Below are 19,235 nucleotides of genomic sequence, written 5' to 3' on the forward strand. Positions count from 1 at the left end.
ATAGGGTTGACCATGGCCATAAGGGTATTGTTGTAAGCTGGGACTTTGGGACTGCCAATGGTTATCATCCCTCCTGTACGAGGTCCATTCGTAGTGTCGACATCCTGGGGTGTCACACGAGTGAGTAACTTGAACGGCGGCGCAGCAACGTTCTGACCTTGGTTTTGGTTCTGATTTTGACTCTCCCTGATCGTTGATGTCCTCTCTGTCCACCACGTAGTGACGAGCTTTGATGCATTTCGGACAAGTTCCTCCAGATGAGACGGTAAAAGAAGAGAAGCGATCGAGTGATTTGGAATCGAATGCACTGTCCTTCATTCTTGTACAAATGAAATGTTTCCCTTTTTTCACTAAACGACGTCATGCCATTCTCTGCACCAACGATAATGTGGCTTTGCAAATAGAATTTGTCGATTACCATGGCCTTTCTACCTATCTGATAAGCAAGTCTTTTACTTCTTTATTAAGTAGTTATATGCTATCTAGCTATCTAACTTACCTGATTGCACCCTAAGCTACAGGCGGCCAGACTCTTGGCCAGCTTGAGAGGTATTTCTTCTTTATTTTCATCAAAAACATCCTCCCAAGCCATTGTCTAGAACACACCGGCCTGGCCCACATCATGCTCCGTCAGGTCAGGCCCCATGGCCTCGCAAACGCCCGCACACACCCACACACACCCACACACACCTATTTGCCCACCCTCTTATCCCCCACCCGTCTACCCAATCGAAGGACTCCACCACCGCATGGTCCGTTGAAGAATCAGCTCAGGTGTCCCGTTTGGACCTTGGATATGTGTTGCTTAGAGTTTGTTCGCGTTGTATATACCACTGCTATAATAAAGATTGTTTTGTGTTAGTTCAGTTTGTGTTGTTTTTTTATGATTTTTTTTCTTATGACGTGTTTGTCTAGGCTCACTGTGGATCTTTGGTTTCATTCTCCAGGTGCGAGACGTCAGTCTTCAAGTATCGGCGCAGTCCAGAGCGCACCATGAAGAGAGGGCCTGCTCACCATGTCTTTGGGTTGCTCAAGGAGGCGGTCTAGCTGCTGGGGCGATCTGGTCTAGCTGTTTGGATGAGGAGCCAGCCGGCTGAGTGACGGAGTGACAGCCTAGTTGGCTGATCAAGCCTGCCTGGCTGGTTGGACGAGATGTCCTGGCCGTTTCAGCAAGGAGAACATAGCTGGGTGAGTCGATACCGTTTGTTTATAGGAGCATCAGTTGCCCATGGAGTTGGCCAGAGCCACTGCACTCCGGCTGGTTTGGGGGTAGGGGATTCGTATCGTTTATGGCCTAAGAGTGACAAGGAAAGATAGAGGCAGAAAGGAAAATATAAAGCCAGAATAAGGGCTATACAGCATATAGTGAAAGGGCTGAGCGCCTCAGTAGGAGTGGATGTTTGGAGAGTGTTGCTTACCTGTCATCTTGGTCATAGAGAAAAAAGAAGAGAACAGAAAAAAGTTGAGATTGGCCCTTTATACATTCGTCTTTAAAAGCACTTACGAAGGGAGGATAAAGCGATGAGTGGTTCTTGAAAGCGATCAAGAGCACGAGAATGAGTAAAGCCATTATGTGATAGAAAAGAGTCGACTGAGCAATGAGTATACCATGTGCCTTGCTTTTGTAAAGAGAAACCGATATATGGATGGTGGCAAAAGAAATCCAAGCTTAAATGCCGCCGCCTTGCCAAGCATAAGAGGAAAAGGCGTGAGTGAACTGATAGTATATGACAATGGTATCATCCATAGCCTAAATCAACCATTATTATCGCTACTAATTTTCTATTTCTATTTGAGGACATTTGCATTCATAATAATCACAGATCCACCAAAATTTCAGACAAAAGACAAAGATCGCTGTATCTGATCTTGTCTTTTAATATTTATTGTTAGTTGTTTACTATGTTGTGGTTTTCAAGCTGTGTCTTAGGCCAAGAGTGGTGATGCCCTTGGTAAATGTGCTTGACTGGATATTTCCTAGTCTGCTTGGATTCATTTGACGATGCTTTTTGTATGTTCTTTGATGGCGCCTTGGCTTGGTAACCTTGGTTGACTGGGCCTAGTGGCCTGGCTTTGGGTAGGCTGCCCTTGGTTGGCTGGTTTTGATTGTCTGGACTCTTTTTTTTTTTTTTTTTTTTTTTGCAGTTAACTGCTATCTGCTACTTGCTTTCTGGCTTCTGACTTTTGGCTTCTGATTTCTAGCTTCTGACTTTTGGCTTCTGGCTTCTGGCTTCTGGCTTTTGGCTTCTGCTTTCTGGCTCCTGGCTTCTGGCTTTTGTCTTCTGCTTTCTGGCTCCTGGCTTCTGGATTTTGGCTTCTGCTTTCTGGATTTTGGCTTCTGCTTTCTGGATTTTGGCTTCTGCTTTCTGGATTTTGGCTTCTGGATTTTGGCTTCTGGTTTTTGACTCCTGGCTTCTGGTTTCTGGCTTCTGGCTTTTGGCTTCTGACTTCTGGCTTTTGTCTTCTGGTTTCTGGCTTTTGGTTTCTGGCTTCTGGCTTCTGGTTTCTGGCTTCTGGCTTCTGGCTCCTGGTTTCTGGCTTCTGGTTTCTGGCTTCTGGTTTCTGGCTTCTGGTTTCTGGCTTCTGGTTTCTGGCTTCTGGTTTCTGGCTTTTGGTTTCTGGCTTTTGTCTTCTGGTTTCTGACTCTTAGCTTTTGGTTTTTGACTTCTGGCTTCAGGTCTTTCTTTTTTTTTTTTTTTGAAGTTTTTTTGAAGTTTTTTTGAAGTTTTTTTTTTTTTTTTTTTTTTTTTTTCAAGTTTTTTTTGAAGTTTTTTTTATATTGGCCGTTGGCTGTTGGCTGTTGGCTGTTGGTTGTTGGTTGTTAGCTCTGAGACTATCTCCCTAGGCGCTCTACCTTGGGCCGATGCTCTTTCCCAGGCCTTCTGCTTTCCTCCATGGATCGTAGGCCTCGCTCCTTCAAGCGAAAGTCCCATTGCAGTGGTCTATCGAACGACTAATCAATGGAGCCTCACTTTGACCAGAGCACCTTTGGTTCAGACGGCAGGAAACAGGGGTCACACAACATGACGCCTCTACGCCATGCACCCACTGCGACCAGGCGTCCCTGGCGCAGCATCGCTAATTGGATAACCTAAGGATGATAAGTCAGTAGCAATGAACTATCCACAAAACCCTATAGAGCACCGAGTTGCCAAAGATTCTATCTAATCAGAGAGAACGAAAGCAAAGGTAAAATAGAATTAATATGCTCTTTGTGTCTTCCTTTTCACCTACCTTAGGTGTTACCAGGCCTCGATAACACCTGATCCTGATCCTGATCCTGATCCTGCTGGAGGGGGAATCTCCTTGACGGCCGAGGCTCGAGCTCTACAGGGTCCAGTGAATAATTCATTGATACTGACTTACCATTCTTAGGCTACCGCAACTGTGTGTCATCCTGTCCTACACGAAATCCCCAGAGGCACTCGGATCAAAGTGAGGCTCAGAGACTAGAAGTTCTCTAGCACCACCACAATTGTCCTTCCTCAAGAGGTCGTGAGGGCCCGACGAGGTTCGGAGGAAGCAGGAGAGGGCCGGCGGGTGGCCCCCGGGCTCCGATGGTAGGACGGAGCGGAGCCCCTTATCGAATTGGATAGGCCTCTAAGGAAAAGAGTCGAAAAAAAAAAAAAAAAAAAAAAAAAAAAACGTGGTTAGAATATTTGGTAACCAGAGTACAGGAGACCATATCTCATTACAAAGAACAGCATAGCACCAAAAGAGAAAAAAAAGTGTAATATATTTACTCAATAAGAAAGAGTACTTACAAATCCGTTTGGGCCCTATTTCGGTAAGCACTGCATGAGCTTATTGCAGTCTTTGGGATGGTCGCCGCTGAGCATCCATAGGTAGTGTTCCTTGGATGATCAGAAGGACAAAGGTAAAAGAAAAGGAATAAGTTAATGGACCTGCTGGGTTCATTTAGCAATAGCTAAACAGTGGGTGACGATAGGCAAGACAAAACGAAGCCATGCATATGTTAGATACTTACTTGATGACGGCTCTATAGTGAGTTGTATTTCACGGCTGGGATAGAGCATTTTTTATGGCCTCTGTGTGGCCTTTGCAAGGCATGTGAAGGGCAGGTGGAGAGGATGTGGGTGAAGAGAGGAGAGGAGAAGAAAGAAAAGAAAAGCTGGCGGAGACGAAGGGCATTTATGAAAATTGTTTTTCTTTTTGTGTCGTCGATATGACGTTTTACAGCAACGCAAAGGAAACTTGGTGTCCCACTGCCAAAGGTATTAAATAATAATACTAATATCCATCATATGTCAGCAATAAAGAAAGCCATTGTGAAGTATAATGGTAAGCGAATGAGTGAGTAAAAAATAAATATTTAAAATGTAAAGAGATAACGCGTTCAGAGGGTATGCCACAAAATTATTTATTTTTCCGCCATGACGCCTTCGGTCAGATGTTCACATGAAAACTCTATTTTCTGGTTGGTCAAAACATTTACACGGCAGATAAGAGAAGCAGACATTGTCCATCTTCGGTAAAATTAACCTTTTTTATCTCCAAATGCTGTATGAATGAGTATGGAAAGAACCATTGAGTCAAATATAATGAATAATACAAAATAATGCATTATATAGACATATACTTTCTTGCTGTCGACGGCGAGGGCTCTTTGGCGGATTGTGCTTTGGAGAAAAGGAGAAAGGATGAATGCTGAGTGGTTTTTGTAATCGCTCAGGAAAAATAGTAAGTGAAACCAATTTGTGATCTCAAAGTATTGACTGAATAGCAATACAAATACGACATTTTTGCTTTTATGCAAGAAAAAAAAGAAAAGAAAACGGCATAGCGGGAATTGAAATCAATAATCTGTGCACCTGTGATATCATTCGTCAATTTTCATATGCTTACAAGGTGGAGAAAGAGAACAACATTCCATCCTCAAAGATATGCAGGGTCATATATACAACAACCTACCTGCCCACAACAAGAGCACGAGCCACATTGCCCTCTTTGTATGGTATACAACAAAGAAAGAAAGAAAGAAAGAACAGTGAGCAATGTGCTGTAGCTGGAGTAAAAGGACGAGACCCAAAGTACAAGCATATTAAAACTCGCATACTCTGTTTTTCACCAGCATTAAGCGCGAGTACCTTTTGGTTCTTAGTAATGAGGTTCATCAGGAACTACCAGTCAAGTTTGGTACTTAATCCTCTTCTTCTATTCTCTCTCTTCATCCCTAATAAGGAATATAATAGTCTATCGCGCGAACTGTACTGCGGCAGTTTTATCCGAACAGACCTTTTTTTTTTCCTTTCCTTTTCAGAACGCCAAGGAAATACGACATGTATTCCTCGGCGCGCTTGCGTGCTTTTTATTGGTCGACATATAAACGTTGATACTTTGTTTCACCAAAATCCACCGCCTAATCAGCTGCTATTCACTATTCTTTATTACATATTTTACATTGTATTACATGAAATTAAAAAAAAAAAAAAAATAAAAAAAGACACAATGATATATATTCTGAAGATTGTCATGGTTAGTACAAAGGAAAATTAACCTGTCCCATACTCAGGTCGACCTCACTTCCCGCACTGGGCGGATTAAGCTATTAACAGTAAAAATATAACAATCATGTGAAAGCAACGCAGAAAAGAATTCAAAAGAGTCAGAGCGTGAATGGACAAAGTAAGCCTTGTTCAAGCAGGATCCTAGCAACCGCGTTGTTCGGTATTTTCTTGCAATTGAAAGATCGTAGTAAGTATACCGCTCTAAAAACGATTACACCTATCTTTTTACACCTCTTTTTACACCTACGCCTCTTTTTACACCTACACCTCTTTTTACACCTCTTTTTACACCTACACCTTTTTTTACACCTCTTTTTACACTTACACCTCTTTTGCACCTCCGCTTATTTTACACCTACGCCTCATTATACATTTTCTGGAGCATTTTGTTCATAGAGTGTAGAAAATAAATCCCCATGACCCTGAGGATCCTTGTTATCAAAAAAAAAAAAAAAAAAAAAAAAAAAGCCTCATTATACATCTACAATATATTGAGGTTCTTACTAAGAATGATTATATAATTTTTTTTTAGTACAAGGTTATTCCGTAACAACAATACCATCACTGCAAGTAAAATTAATGAAAGAGAAGGCTGCTCGTATTTTACTTGGAATTTCATAAGCGGGGCCCTGGATTTGCTTGAAATCCAAACGGGGTGCTTTGAGAAGTTGATTATCGTAAATGGAGGTCAAGCATTTAAGAGGAAGGAATCTGCAAGTAGAGCTGATGGGATTGCTGTTAATGGAGAAGGCCATCAGATCTACCTTGCAGAAGCTGCACTCCTTAATGGAGCGATACGAAGTAAGGAGGGGAGCGATGAGCATAAAGTCAAGCGATGTATGCTTAACTCATGGTTATATCAAATGAATGACATCTGCAAGCTGTCCAATCCACCGACGAGCACGAAGATATTCGGATCAACATCGTATGGAAAAGACACGAAGTTTTATTGCCTGCACTACAAAGGCGTCTTCCAAATTGACTTCTTTTCAGAGTAACTTGTTCTCCCTCCCTTCCCCCCCCCATGAAATCAATACTTCAACATTTCTACTCTCTTAGGACCAGGTTAAAGCAACAGAATGATTGTCCTGAGATGGAAAATCAATTTTGTGCGCAGTTGCTTTTGAAGTGCTGTGAATTTGCGCTAGCATTTCTTATTCCCTCATTCCATTAATGTCGTTAGACATCTTAATGCTTTGGTTCGTTATGAAAATGCTGGAAAGAACGTCCTCGCCTAGAAGTTATTAAAGGTCCAGTGCAAAATAACTCGAGAGAGACTGAAGGCTTTGGGTCCGCACTACGTAAAAAAGCATCAGCGGTACGAATCAACAGTAAAAACCTTGAAACATCTTAATCGTCTTGGAAAGGAGGTTTTGCCGAGGTGGGTTTTGTTTCCAGGTGATTTTATTGTATCAGACGAAGAGTTCAATTCAGTCGATAATATCAGAGTGGACATCGAAGGTATTCAGTCATGCACATAAAGATGATAATTTGTTCAAGCTTGTCGCTCTTTTTGGTTAGTCCTTTTTCAATTATAAGGATTTTGTTAAGTAAACCATTTATATTTGAAAGAGTCTAGCCAAAAAGAGCGACAAGCTTGACCCTCTGGTATCATGATGTTAATTTTTTATTATCTTTATTTGTTTCATAGATACAGAGTTGTTTACAATGTTATTGACCCCTACTCATCAGTTGGAAAAAATGAAGACAGGAGTAAAACGAAGAGTGGAGAATGAAGTGGATCGTGCAGAAACAAATCATGAAACTATCACTGCAAAGCGATTGAAGACCCAGCTAATATCTGCGAGGGCTGAAGAAGGAGGCGAAAATGAATATACCGATAGGATGTGCAGGTGGCTCGAAGAAATTTGTGAAGATGTTCCAGAGGAGGTCAAGCAGAAACTCGCGCATTATGTTAGCAAATCTGAACAAACCAATGATGAAACAGAGTCTTTGTTGGGAACAATCAATCAGCTTACCTTTAAAAAGCAAGCGCCATCGGTCACTGAATTATTGCCATCCATCACAGCAAGAACTACCATTCATACAGCACACACATATATCCTGGCTGCATCATTACTAGCAATCGAGATGATGTTGGTAATCCAAAATGAACAAGAAGAGAAAAAAAAAATAATTGCTCAATGAAACGAATAAATAAGTCTATCATAAAACAACAACTGGTCAAATGCAGAGAAAGGTGAATAGAATATAACAAACACTAGTACGAAAATGTACGTTGTATTAATATACTTCCTACAAACAAAAAAAAAAAAGAAAATTTGAGTCAAGGTCCTTTGGCTATGAGAGACCAGGTTGAGAACCATGTTCTACTTGACATACTAACGCGCCACACAGCCCTCTTGCCATTAACGAGGAATCCGTGATCCATGCAATAGCAGCCTTCTCAAAATCCTGAAAACACACTGTTTGAGCCAGTAGGACACTCCAATGCAGTTGTTAAGACCTTAATTATGATTAAAAGGAATTAAATAAACCAAATCGAATATGACTATCTCCTTTCTTTGGCTAGTCAAGAGACAAAGTAAATCGTAAAATGAAATTAGATTTTTTTATTTTAAAAGAATAGAAGCAATATTCTGTAATTTTTTTCTACGTCATTCACTCGTAGTATGTCATTGAATCGTTGCTGGCCGAGTTTGTGTTGCTCAGTCAACCGCGTATAATGCTCAATCTGTAGTCAAGAATGGGCTAAGGCTTGTCGCGCATCCAATTCATCTAAGGACTGTCTTGCCTTTTTTCTTGACCCCTCTTCGATTCAGGAACAAGAGGTACCTTGCTTGGGAATAGAATTGGAGTTCTCCTTACGCATACAAAGGAGGGATCTATTGGACCAATCACCATTTGTGTTTGTACATTCTTCCTCCTCAGATCCGGCTGCAAGCAACTTTTCCATTTCATCTTCGTCATAAGCCCTCTTTGTTTTTAATAGTCGGGGTGCTGGCGGTGGCTGAAGAAAAATACTTTTTTCAAATGTCTTTTTATACTTTTACTCTTTTACTAATGTAACATTTTCTCCTGTTTTTTCGCTAGACACTGTTCTACTAGTAAAAAATATTCTCTCATATTGCTTGTTCTTCTAATATATGATGAACAGATGTTATTGATTTTTCCAACCTGATGGTTTTTCTTTCCTTCACAGAAAATTAGGTAATTTTTTTTGCATTTCCTATAAATTTAATTTTATTTAATGCATGCTTTTCATTTAAAAATAAATATTCAAAGCTTGATCAATAATAGGTTGCTTGTCCAGAATGTTCTCCTATCAAAAATGATCCGCCGTGTCCCTTTGGTTGTTTTGTTTACTCACCAATTTACCGTCGGTTATGGATCTAATTTAACTTCATGTTTCGCCATCCTATCTAAAATAGTTGTTTTCTTACCATGCATGAATATTTAGCCTTTCGCCGTTCTCCTATCGCTAATGAGTCATCTCTCCTCCATAGGGTCGATTGTTTTAGTCTCATGATTAATCCAAAGGAAAAAGAGATGGTATGTATTCTTACCCTCGTGACAGAAAAATGGGCCACAAAAGACGCCGAGATTTGGATGAAGAAGAAAGGACGAGAAGACCCAAAAGACGACTGATTGTGGAGGAGGTGAATCGGAAACAGAGAGTAAAAATGACAGTGGTGCAGAAGGCATTAGTTCGGACGAAGGCATCATCGAACAAGAGAAGGATGAAGTGACTTTTTCCGACGATGCAGATCCACCCTTCATTTTAACAAGACTCGAACTGGAAGAGATAGAAGAGGAGCAAGAGTGCTTAGAGATCAGCAATTCCTTAAAACATATTGACGGTATTGAGAGCAGATGGATAAAACAGACAAACCGTCTCGACATGAAGGCAAAGATGTTGCGGTTGCTCTGGCAAAAAAAAGTGGAAGAAAGAAATAAGGCAAAACTGAAGAAAGAACGGTGTGAAGTTTCCGAAAAGTATTTTCAAGAGAAACTTATTGTATCACTGGAAGTTAGAGAAAGGACAAGAACTTTTCGAACGGACAATTAAAGAAATAGCAGAAGAGATAATTAAGGAGTATAGTGATATTATAGAGTTCGGAAAAAATATTTCACAAAAGTATCATTTACATCGTTATAGTACATGTATAATTTCATTTCAAATGGTAAACTTTGTATTAACCTTAAATGTAGACGCGTCTAAAAAGCCCCTTAACGTTTAGTACTAGAATTCTGCTCTACATGGATGATGGGAGAACGAACATAAAAGGATCAAAAAGCAACGTCTCTATGAACGCTTGGCTGCCACAAGCCAGTTATTATTAACCCTTTGGGAAATTTTCTCCTCCCTTTTTCCCAATAAGGTTTTAATAAACGGGAAATATAAAAGGCGAGATTGCAAAAGAAAAAAAAAAAAACAGACAGCAAAAAATTTCTCCCTTCTATCCCTTTTATCCAAACATAAGTTGAGTATTAACATCAGTATAGAAGATATAGGTTTCCGAGTGTAAAATATAAAAATATAGAAATAAAAGAAATAAATATCGATTTTTTATTCAACGGGTTTTTCATGAATGTCTTGCCAATGTTCTTTTAGAACGCCGTAGTCGTTTTTTACTCTCGGCAGTATTGTCATTCTCACTGTCATGATCGAGTCGATTCATTTCTGTTGATTCGAAAAGCTTTGCCAAAGATTCAAAATTGTCAAACAACTTATGAATGTTCTCAAGCTTTGTCAATGTCACGAGCCCATGCTATGAACCTTTTTTTGACATTTGCTCTTGCCATTATGAAGCTTTCGAGTCGGCAAACGCTGGTGCAGGAGAGTGCAGATACATCAATGAGGGCAGAAAGTGGTTTTCCATCAAGTAGACAAAAAGAGTGAACGCCTTATTTTTGGGGTCTGCGTTTTTGTCGGAGGATTTTTTCCAACATATTTCAAGATATCCATAGAGTATGAGGAAATAAAGGATGAGAATTGAAAGTTTTTGTTTCGTTTTATTTGAAAAGGGGTTTATTTAAAATAATAACAAAGAACTACTGTTCTTGTTCGCTATTTATCATGACATGGCGATTGAACTTCTTCTCTATTTAATCTAAAAAAAAAAAAAAAAAAAAAAGAAGAATCTATTAACTCATTAAAACAACAAATAAAGGATGTCATACCTCTTTTCAAGAGCGTCTATCCTTTCACAAAGCATCTTAATTACTGCCTCATTTTTTCAACAATATCCTGTAATGAATGGCCATCTGAACATGTATCGGCATTCGAGGCTGGAGGGACCGGCGGAGCATTATTTTCGGCAACTTTTACAGGTCGTAACACAGATGTACGGATGAAAAAAAGAAAAAAAAAAATACAGGGTGAGAAAGGCCATGTCTGACATGGGATCACGATGAATGAGGAAAGGTTCAGTTGTATTTTCTAACTCGATCTCAACCAGGATGGATAAGTGATAACGATTTAAATGATCATGATATTCACGAAGTAATTTTTCTTCACCTTTTTTCTTTTTTCCACGAGTCCTTTGGCACAAAAGAAAAAAATGTATTTGTTGGATTCACTCATTGTGGAAAGATAAAAAGAAATATGAAAGAATGGTCAAGAGGAAAGAGACAAAGAACAAAACCAACACGCAGCGAGGGAGATGAGACACAAGAGAATGGAAGAAACACAAGAAAAAGGAAGAGACACAAACCAAAAAAATAAATCTGAGCATGCAGGGGAAGAGACACGGGCCATTTTTTGGCAGACGTCGATTACGCCTTATCAGCGGCCCAATCGATGTGTCAATAAGTGGGCCAAATACCTTAAAGTTGAAGCCAAGATAAAAATATTTGGTGTACGTGTTTCTACTTTCAAATGTGGAAGGCTGTACATGGCTAACGTCACTTTTCTGAGCCCATGTAGCCCAGTTGCTGTAATGAAGCCCGGATGGCGCATTTAAAGTGAGTTTAATGATCTGATATCTTTTTCAGAACAAATTAATGCAGCCAAGTTTCGCGGTAAATGCCTTGCGCTTCAGTATCATGATTCGATTCGTATTTTCAGTTGTCATGAAGAAAGTTTCAGTCTTCTCTTTATACTACCCTTTGTGTCCATAGCACTCTCAAGCTCATTTCTCGTATCAAAAAGTTCGAGCTCGTATTGTGTGAACCTGGTAATCAATGCCAATTTATGTCGTTTCAGGCTACCAGGCCCGCTTATTCATAAAAAGGCAGCAACTATTTATTATTATTCTACATAGTTCTTCAGATTGGGTGGATGCTACTACGTTGAATGGTGTTTACGTTATAGAAGATATTATGTCCTTACGACAAATTTGGTAGAACATGCTCCGCATGCATCGACATTTGTTGCTGAATAGATATCATTTGCCCAAAAATAGGTCCCGCAATAAGGCTCGTGACGTGACAGCCAGGTTACCCAACTCGACCCGAAGCCTTTCTGACTAATATACAAATATAGATTAAGGTATAGATACATAATGTAAACTGTTTATCATTAATGAAGAGAGAGTGTTTTAATACAATCAATGCGAAATATACAAAGCAACAGCTATTTAAACAGATCTGCAAAATTACAAGCCGATATCAAAAAATATGAGGGGCGTTTGGATGTTCCTTACAATGTTGGATAAAAAAAAAAAAAATAGAATTGCTGTTAGACAGTCAATAGCTCATTGTCAATTCTTTGAGTATTGCCACTCCTGTCCTTCCAGCGAGCACTCATCCGCACTGTATTAAAATCTCTATCGTGCCAGAAATGCACCAAATTCACCCCTTGCTCCAGTTCCGCGTCGGTTTGCCAGTGTGGGTGCTAAAATAGTCGTCCTCACGGGTAAAATGAACAACCCAAGCTTCTTCTGCTGAGAGTAAGCGTCTGTAAGTTGGCGTCTTGCTGATATGGTCTTTAATAGAAGTTTGACTCCCTGTAGCCAAAAGCTCGATAACAACCGTCGGCTCTCCGGCTCTCCTGCTTTCTTGATGACAATATCACTATATTTGTGGTCCTCAAGCTCACGGAGGTGCCACTGACCAATGATCTCATATTCTTCTGCTTTGTTTAGCCAGTTGGTGAGAACCCTCATCAATTCCGTGTCATAGACGCTCTCTCGAGGGACACTGACATTGCAGTTGCCCATAACCTTAACTGTTTCCCCCGATCCTTTGTATGATCGACTTCCCGCCTGCATAATCAAGTTTTTATCGAAAAATCGAAGAGCAATCTTCATAGTCTCCAGAATATCCAATAATTCTCCTTGGCTTTCCTTTGGGGTGACTCCGAAGGAGCGTGGGGATATTTTGATGGGATAATATATCTCCTCACAAACGAGTCAATGAATGCTGAGGCCATACAGTAGTTACTGCCACCAAGACTTATCAGCACCCCTTCTGCAGTTAGGAAATCTGCTAATTTCCGTTGCTCCATGTCTGAGATAGATTTATCGCCGAGATATCCAATAAAACGTGTTCGGAGAAGATTAACAGCATCTGTAGCTGATTCAGTCAATAATGAATCGGTCATCCTTCTGAAAGTATGGTACGAAAGCATCCTCTCATTCTGATTGTCTGTGGAGAAGTCCTGCCATGTATCGTAATCGAGACAATTCGTCGAGTCGTTGACTTTCGAGCGAAGATTCTCATGAATGGAGCGTCCACAAAGACAAATCATTCCTGGATGACTATTGACATTGAGCACAATTCATTGTATTAGAATGGCACATCAACTCGTGGAGATGAGCATTGCTAACTCGTGATTTGTAATAGCATTCAAAATTCTCCTGTTCACGTCATGCTTCGCAGTGTCAACATAATAGACTGATTTTATATCAATGAATCGGATCGCTCCATTAACAGTCCATCTCTTCTTTTTCAAAACTGGCGATACTAGAAAAAAAAAAAAAAAAAAAAAAAAAAAAAAAAACAGCAGGACCTGTCAGAAGAGAAAAATAAAGAATCGGTTTCCAATCCTTAAGGGAGAATTAGCTTACATAGGCCATATAGGTCATCGGCCCTCCTTTTTGTCTCCGAGTCTGTTGGTAAAGCAAGCAATGATAGAAATTGGCAAGAAAAAAAGAAAAAGAAAAAGCATCAGAGGTAGCCATCAAGCACATGTGCGGTGATTAACCTTTTGAAAAAAGTAGAGAACAATTAAACAAATGAGTCTTACTCGAAGTGGAAGTAGACGGATCTATACCAAAACCAAAAATAAAAAAAGATGGATCATTAGACATAATCAATGATTACAACAAGCGTCACCACATGGCAAGTAATTAAATGCTTGCATGCCGCAGTAACAGGCACAATTAGAATTTAACGGCTTCTTACCTGCCGATGGCCGCTAAACAATGACGTGTATGGTTTTCTTGGGTGGAGTTGGTCCAAAGACGTCAGAGATCTCGCTTGTTGAGTCTTCAAGTTCCTCCAGCTTCTTCTTTGACTCCTCTTCGGCAGTCAGATTGTTAAGCGCGATTTGTCAATTTTACACACATCCGATACATCCAGATAACACTCATCCATCCATCTGAGCTGCTTTTTCACCTTATCTTTCAAGTTGTGTTCATTTTATCTGAGGATTTTGTCTTTTATTGACGAGAGTACTTTTTTGACCGCAATCCTCCTTTTTACTCATGCTAACACGCGCGTTCGCACTGTTATTAATCATTTTCTAGTATCTCTATCTCTCTCTCTCTCTCTCTCTCTCTCTGTCTATTTTATATTAAGGCAAGTTTCATCTTTTATTGTATGACTCAAATTAGTTGTAGACAAATTGCAGTCGCGGCTCTATGAGCTGCACACGGATTTAGTTCGCGGTCCGTCAGCCAGGTCGACTGTGTCTATTTTAGTTTAAATTTGGTCATTTATTTTGTTGTAAATACAGTCGCGGCTCTATGAGCTGCACACAGATTTAGCTCGCGGTCTGTCAGCCAGGCTGACTGTAACAACGTTATCCTTAAGAAGCTTGTTTCTTTCTAAATTGAATTGTACTGACGAAAAGTTCATTCCATTCTTGTAATTTCGATATGGCCGCCAAAGATTTCTTTTTAGAAAATCCGATTACCAAATGGGAAAACAAGATTCATCTCGAGCAAAGCCAGACTATATTAATTGGGCGTTGAATAAAAAAAAGGGCGAAGAGCACGTTACTTTTCCAAACTTTGTAAGAGAGTTTGGCTACACGGATAGAAACTCTGCAATCTCTGCATACACCAATCTACTTCAAGTGTCACAGATAGAAACTCGTCGGAGTGAAAGGCTTATGGATGACTTCACAGAATTTCAAAACAATTCTCTTGAACTACTTTGGAGTGAAGTTGAATCCAGAGTTGACACCATCGTTACGTCAAGAAAAGCAGGTGTTCTAACAAGAGCTGCAGGGCTCTAGCAAGCCATTCATGACTTTGAAAGCTTCAGTGGTAAGTTTTTTTTTTTTTTTCAAAAAAAGACAAATGCTGTCTTCATTAAATATTTGTTCATTAAAACTCATGTGCCTCCAATAATAGAAACATTAACGTCAACTAAACAGGATCAAACAAAGGTTTGTATAAATGATGAGGACAAACTAGAACCAATTATTATTATTATTATTTTATTATTATTATTATTATTATTATTATTATTATTATATTATTATTATTATTATTATTATTATTATTATTATTATTATTATTGTTATTATTATTGCTGCTGTTGTTGAATTATTGTTAATATGTTGTGGGTTGCCATTAATTTAATTTCAAATATCTGATGCTAGGTGTTCATCGGAAACGGACAATAGAGGAGATTGAGAATGAAGAGGACCAGGAAAACGAAGAGAGTACAACAATTTTCGACAATGAAACAACACAGAAGTTCGAAGTTGATGATCTTTCCTGTGACAGTAATGATGAAGTCTTTGAAGATAGTCTTGGATATGAAACTAGAAAAAGTAATGTGCAAGACTCTGAGTTCATACATCCTCCGCCTGGAAAGAAACAAAAAATCCCAACAATGTAAGATGTCAATAGCATTGAAGTGACCCAAGACAATTAATTTTGATGATATTAATCAAATTTGGACAGTTCGATGATAATAGGAGAATTTCATTTGGAGAACGCTATTCTGATCTGAAGAATAAGTGGCAGCTCAAATCGGGAAAGATTGTTGAAAACGTTCTTTACAGGGCGGGGATGGAGATGAATGACCTCCAGTAAGTAATTTTGGTTATAGGTTTGACCCCTCATCTTTCTTTAGCAAGCATTTTTTTTTCTTGTCGTAATTATTCAATCGACTAACTCTTAACAGTCCAATCCAGTCTTTCATGATCGATTTAAGCGACAACAAAACCCGATCACTTTTTTCCAAGGAGGAATGGAATGAAATCGTCAACAGCATCCCATATACTCCTTCTTTCTAAAGAAGCGTTGGAATATTCTAAAATATTTGATTCCGTTTCTACAGCCAAGGATCTTGAAAGACTGTTGGAAAAGCGCCCCCAGCATGTCGAATGTCGTTTAATTCACGAATGTCTCTATAACTGGTAAGTCGCAATACCCTGTTTTTGATTTATTTTTTGGATGTTGCTATTGAACCTCCATTTTTTTTTTTTTTTAATTTTACAGGCTAAGCATATACGAAATGAACAACCCTTCACCGTTCACTTTGCATGATAAGTTGTCAGAGCATTGGTGGATGAAATCTGCATGGGGCGTATGCACCAGTTTAGCTAAGGATATACCTGGATGTTTTGTGATTCCAGGAGAAAAGACTATCATTGATTCTTCCGTGAGAAGAAATAAAGATCGGGAATCCACTTCTACACACAAAAAGTTTGGTACTCGTTCTGACCTTATATGGAGGGATGTGAGACTACCTGAAACTGATTGGGCTGTAGCAGAAGCAGCAAAGGCTTGGTGCCCCCAAAACAACAAGTATATTTCAGAGAGCAAGTTTAAACTTCCAAGACAGCTTCACGATATACTCATTGGTCGGTCCATGGAGGTGGGTGGAGCAAACGAGCTGAGAAAAGCCATTGTATCAGGTCTAATAATTGGAGGTAATAATGCTAGCACTGTAGCACGTTTTAACAGTTTTTATTACAGGCATTAACAAATTGCTTATTTCATTAGGTCCGTGCATCCAATGGTTAAGCCTTTGCTGGGGTGCAGCAGGGGACAATGTTACGATTCTTGTGAAGATGGAGTCAAACAGGCTACATGCTAAAATTAGCTCCTTATCAAACTCTATATTTGCCATTCATGATCTGTTATTATTCCGGGTATGTTTTCACTTAGTTGTTGTATCTGATGAGGAAGCGACTTTATTAATGGCATGAACTTCTCTGGATATAGACATCAACCATGCATCTAATGGCAGAATACGAGTTGGCAGAAAAGCGGTTTACAAGTCGTAAGAAGAAAGAAGGTCGTATTAACCTCTCGAATGCTATGCTGGAGCCAAAAGTCTCTTGGCGTAACTTGTTGCAGTCATAATATGATTTCAGCATCCTGGCCCACCATTTTTTTTTTTTTTTTTTTTTCAAAATTTTATCCTCTCCATGATGTGACCAGTCGAAACCCATGCGTGCTACAGAAATTGACACAATGTTGCTTTGAAAAACGAGCCTGGGCGAAACACGCTTTTGACACATGTTTCCATGCATACACACTGAGTGAAAAAAAAAAAAAAAAAATGGTGGGCCAGGATGCTGAAATCATATTATGACTGCAACAAGTTACGCCAAGAGACTTTTGGCTCCAGCATAGCATTCGAGGGTTAATACGACCTTCTTTCTTCTTACGACTTGTAAACCGCTTTTCTGCCAACTCGTATTCTGCCATTAGATGCATGGTTGATGTCTATATCCAGAGAAGTTCATGCCATTAATAAAGTCGCTTCCTCATCAGATACAACAACTAAGTGAAAACATACCCGGAATAATAACAGATCATGAATGGCAAATATAGAGTTTGATAAGGAGCTAATTTTAGCATGTAGCCTGTTTGACTCCATCTTCACAAGAATCGTAACATTGTCCCCTGCTGCACCCCAGCAAAGGCTTAACCATTGGATGCACGGACCTAATGAAATAAGCAATTTGTTAATGCCTGTAATAAAAACTGTTAAAACGTGCTACAGTGCTAGCATTATTACCTCCAATTATTAGACCTGATACAATGGCTTTTCTCAGCTCGTTTGCTCCACCCACCTCCATGGACCGACCAATGAGTATATCGTGAAGCTGTCTTGGAAGTTTAAACTTGCTCTCTGAAATATACTTTGGGGCACCAAGCCTTTGCTGCTTCTGCTACAGCCCAATCAGTTTCAGGTAGTCTCACATCCCTCCATATAAGGTCAGAACGAGTACCAAACTTTTTGTGTGTAGAAGTGGATTCCCGATCTTTATTTCTTCTCACGGAAGAATCAATGATAGTCTTTTCTCCTGGAATCACAAAACATCCAGGTATATCCTTAGCTAAACTGGTGCATACGCCCCATGCAGATTTCATCCACCAATGCTCTGACAACTTATCATGCAAAGTGAACGGTGAAGGGTTGTTCATTTCGTATATGCTTAGCCTGTAAAATTAAAAAAAAAAAAAAAAATGGAGGTTCAATAGCAACATCCAAAAAATAAATCAAAAACAGGGTATTGCGACTTACCAGTTATAGAGACATTCGTGAATTAAACGACATTCGACATGCTGGGGCGCTTTTCCAACAGTCTTTCAAGATCCTTGGCTGTAGAAACGGAATCAAATATTTTAGAATATTCCAACGCTTCTTTAGAAAATGAAGGAGTATATGGATGCTGTTGACGATTTCATTCCATTCCTCCTTGGAAAAAAGTGATCGGGTTTTGTTGTCGCTTAAATCGATCATGAAAGACTGGATTGGACTGTTAAGAGTTAGTCGATTGAATAATTACGACAAGAAAAAAAAAATGCTTGCTAAAGAAAGATGAGGGGGTCAAACCTATAACCAAAATTACTTACTGGAGGTCATTCATCTCCATCCCCGCCCTGTAAAGAACGTTTTCAACAATCTTTCCCGATTTGAGCTGCCACTTATTCTTCAGATCAGAATAGCGTTCTCCAAATGAAATTCTCCTATTATCATCGAACTGTCCAAATTTGATTAATATCATCAAAATTAATTGTCTTGGGTCACTTCAATGCTATTGACATCTTACATTTTGGGATTTTTTCGTTTCTTTCCAGGCGGAGGATGTATGAACTCAGAGTCTTGCACATTACTTTTTCTAGTTTCATATCCAAGACTATCTTCAAAGACTTCATCATTACTGTCACAGGAAAGATCATCAACTTCGAACTTCTGTGTTGTTTCATTGTCGAAAATTGTTGTATCTCTTCGTTTTCCTGGTCCTCTTCATTCTCAATCTCCTCTATTGTCCGTTTCCGATGAACACCTAGCATCAGATATTTGAAATTAAATTAATGGCAACCCACTAACATATTAACAATAATTCAACAACAGCAGCAATAATAATAACAATAATAATAATAATAATAATAATAATAATAATAATAATAATAATAATAATAATAATAATAATAATAATAATAATAATAATAATAATAATAATAATAATAATTGGTTCTAGTTTGTCCTCATCATTTATACAAACCTTTGTTTGATCCTGTTTAGTTGACGTTAATGTTTCTATTATTGGAGGCACATGAGTTTTAATGAACAAATATTTAATGAAGACAGCATTTGTCTTTT

At 39.1% G+C, this 19,235-nt stretch overlaps 3 protein-coding genes across 3 annotated transcripts; 2 read left to right on the plus strand and 1 right to left on the minus strand.

Annotated features, from left to right (window-relative positions):
- Nucleotides 1–7,196: 7,196 nt before the first annotated feature.
- BCR41DRAFT_398174 (hypothetical protein) lies at nt 7,197–8,020 on the plus strand (the record flags this gene model as incomplete). Its single annotated transcript, XM_022028942.1, has 2 exons — nt 7,197–7,628; nt 7,928–8,020. 2 exons carry the CDS (start codon nt 7,197–7,199, stop codon nt 8,018–8,020), a joined length of 525 nt encoding a protein of 174 aa, XP_021879525.1.
- A 3,928-nt stretch (nt 8,021–11,948) lies between these two features.
- On the minus strand, nt 11,949–13,197 carry BCR41DRAFT_357337 (hypothetical protein). Its single transcript, XM_022024879.1, has 4 exons — nt 12,838–13,197; nt 12,508–12,778; nt 12,363–12,418; nt 11,949–12,327 (listed from the first exon to the last, which is right to left on the minus strand). The coding sequence occupies exons 1-4, from the start codon at nt 13,180–13,182 to the stop codon at nt 12,172–12,174; spliced, it is 828 nt and encodes a 275-aa protein (XP_021879526.1). The 5' UTR covers nt 13,183–13,197; the 3' UTR covers nt 11,949–12,171.
- Nucleotides 13,198–15,257: 2,060 nt separating this feature from the next.
- Nucleotides 15,258–16,981, plus strand: BCR41DRAFT_398176 (hypothetical protein; the record flags this gene model as incomplete). Its single annotated transcript, XM_022028943.1, has 4 exons — nt 15,258–15,438; nt 15,951–16,029; nt 16,112–16,562; nt 16,841–16,981. 4 exons carry the CDS (start codon nt 15,258–15,260, stop codon nt 16,979–16,981), a joined length of 852 nt encoding a protein of 283 aa, XP_021879527.1.
- Nucleotides 16,982–19,235: the final 2,254 nt, after the last annotated feature.

Source organism: Lobosporangium transversale (genome assembly GCF_002105155.1).
Source record: "Lobosporangium transversale strain NRRL 3116 chromosome Unknown BCR41scaffold_29, whole genome shotgun sequence".
Lineage (NCBI taxonomy): Eukaryota > Fungi > Mortierellomycota > Mortierellomycetes > Mortierellales > Mortierellaceae > Lobosporangium > Lobosporangium transversale.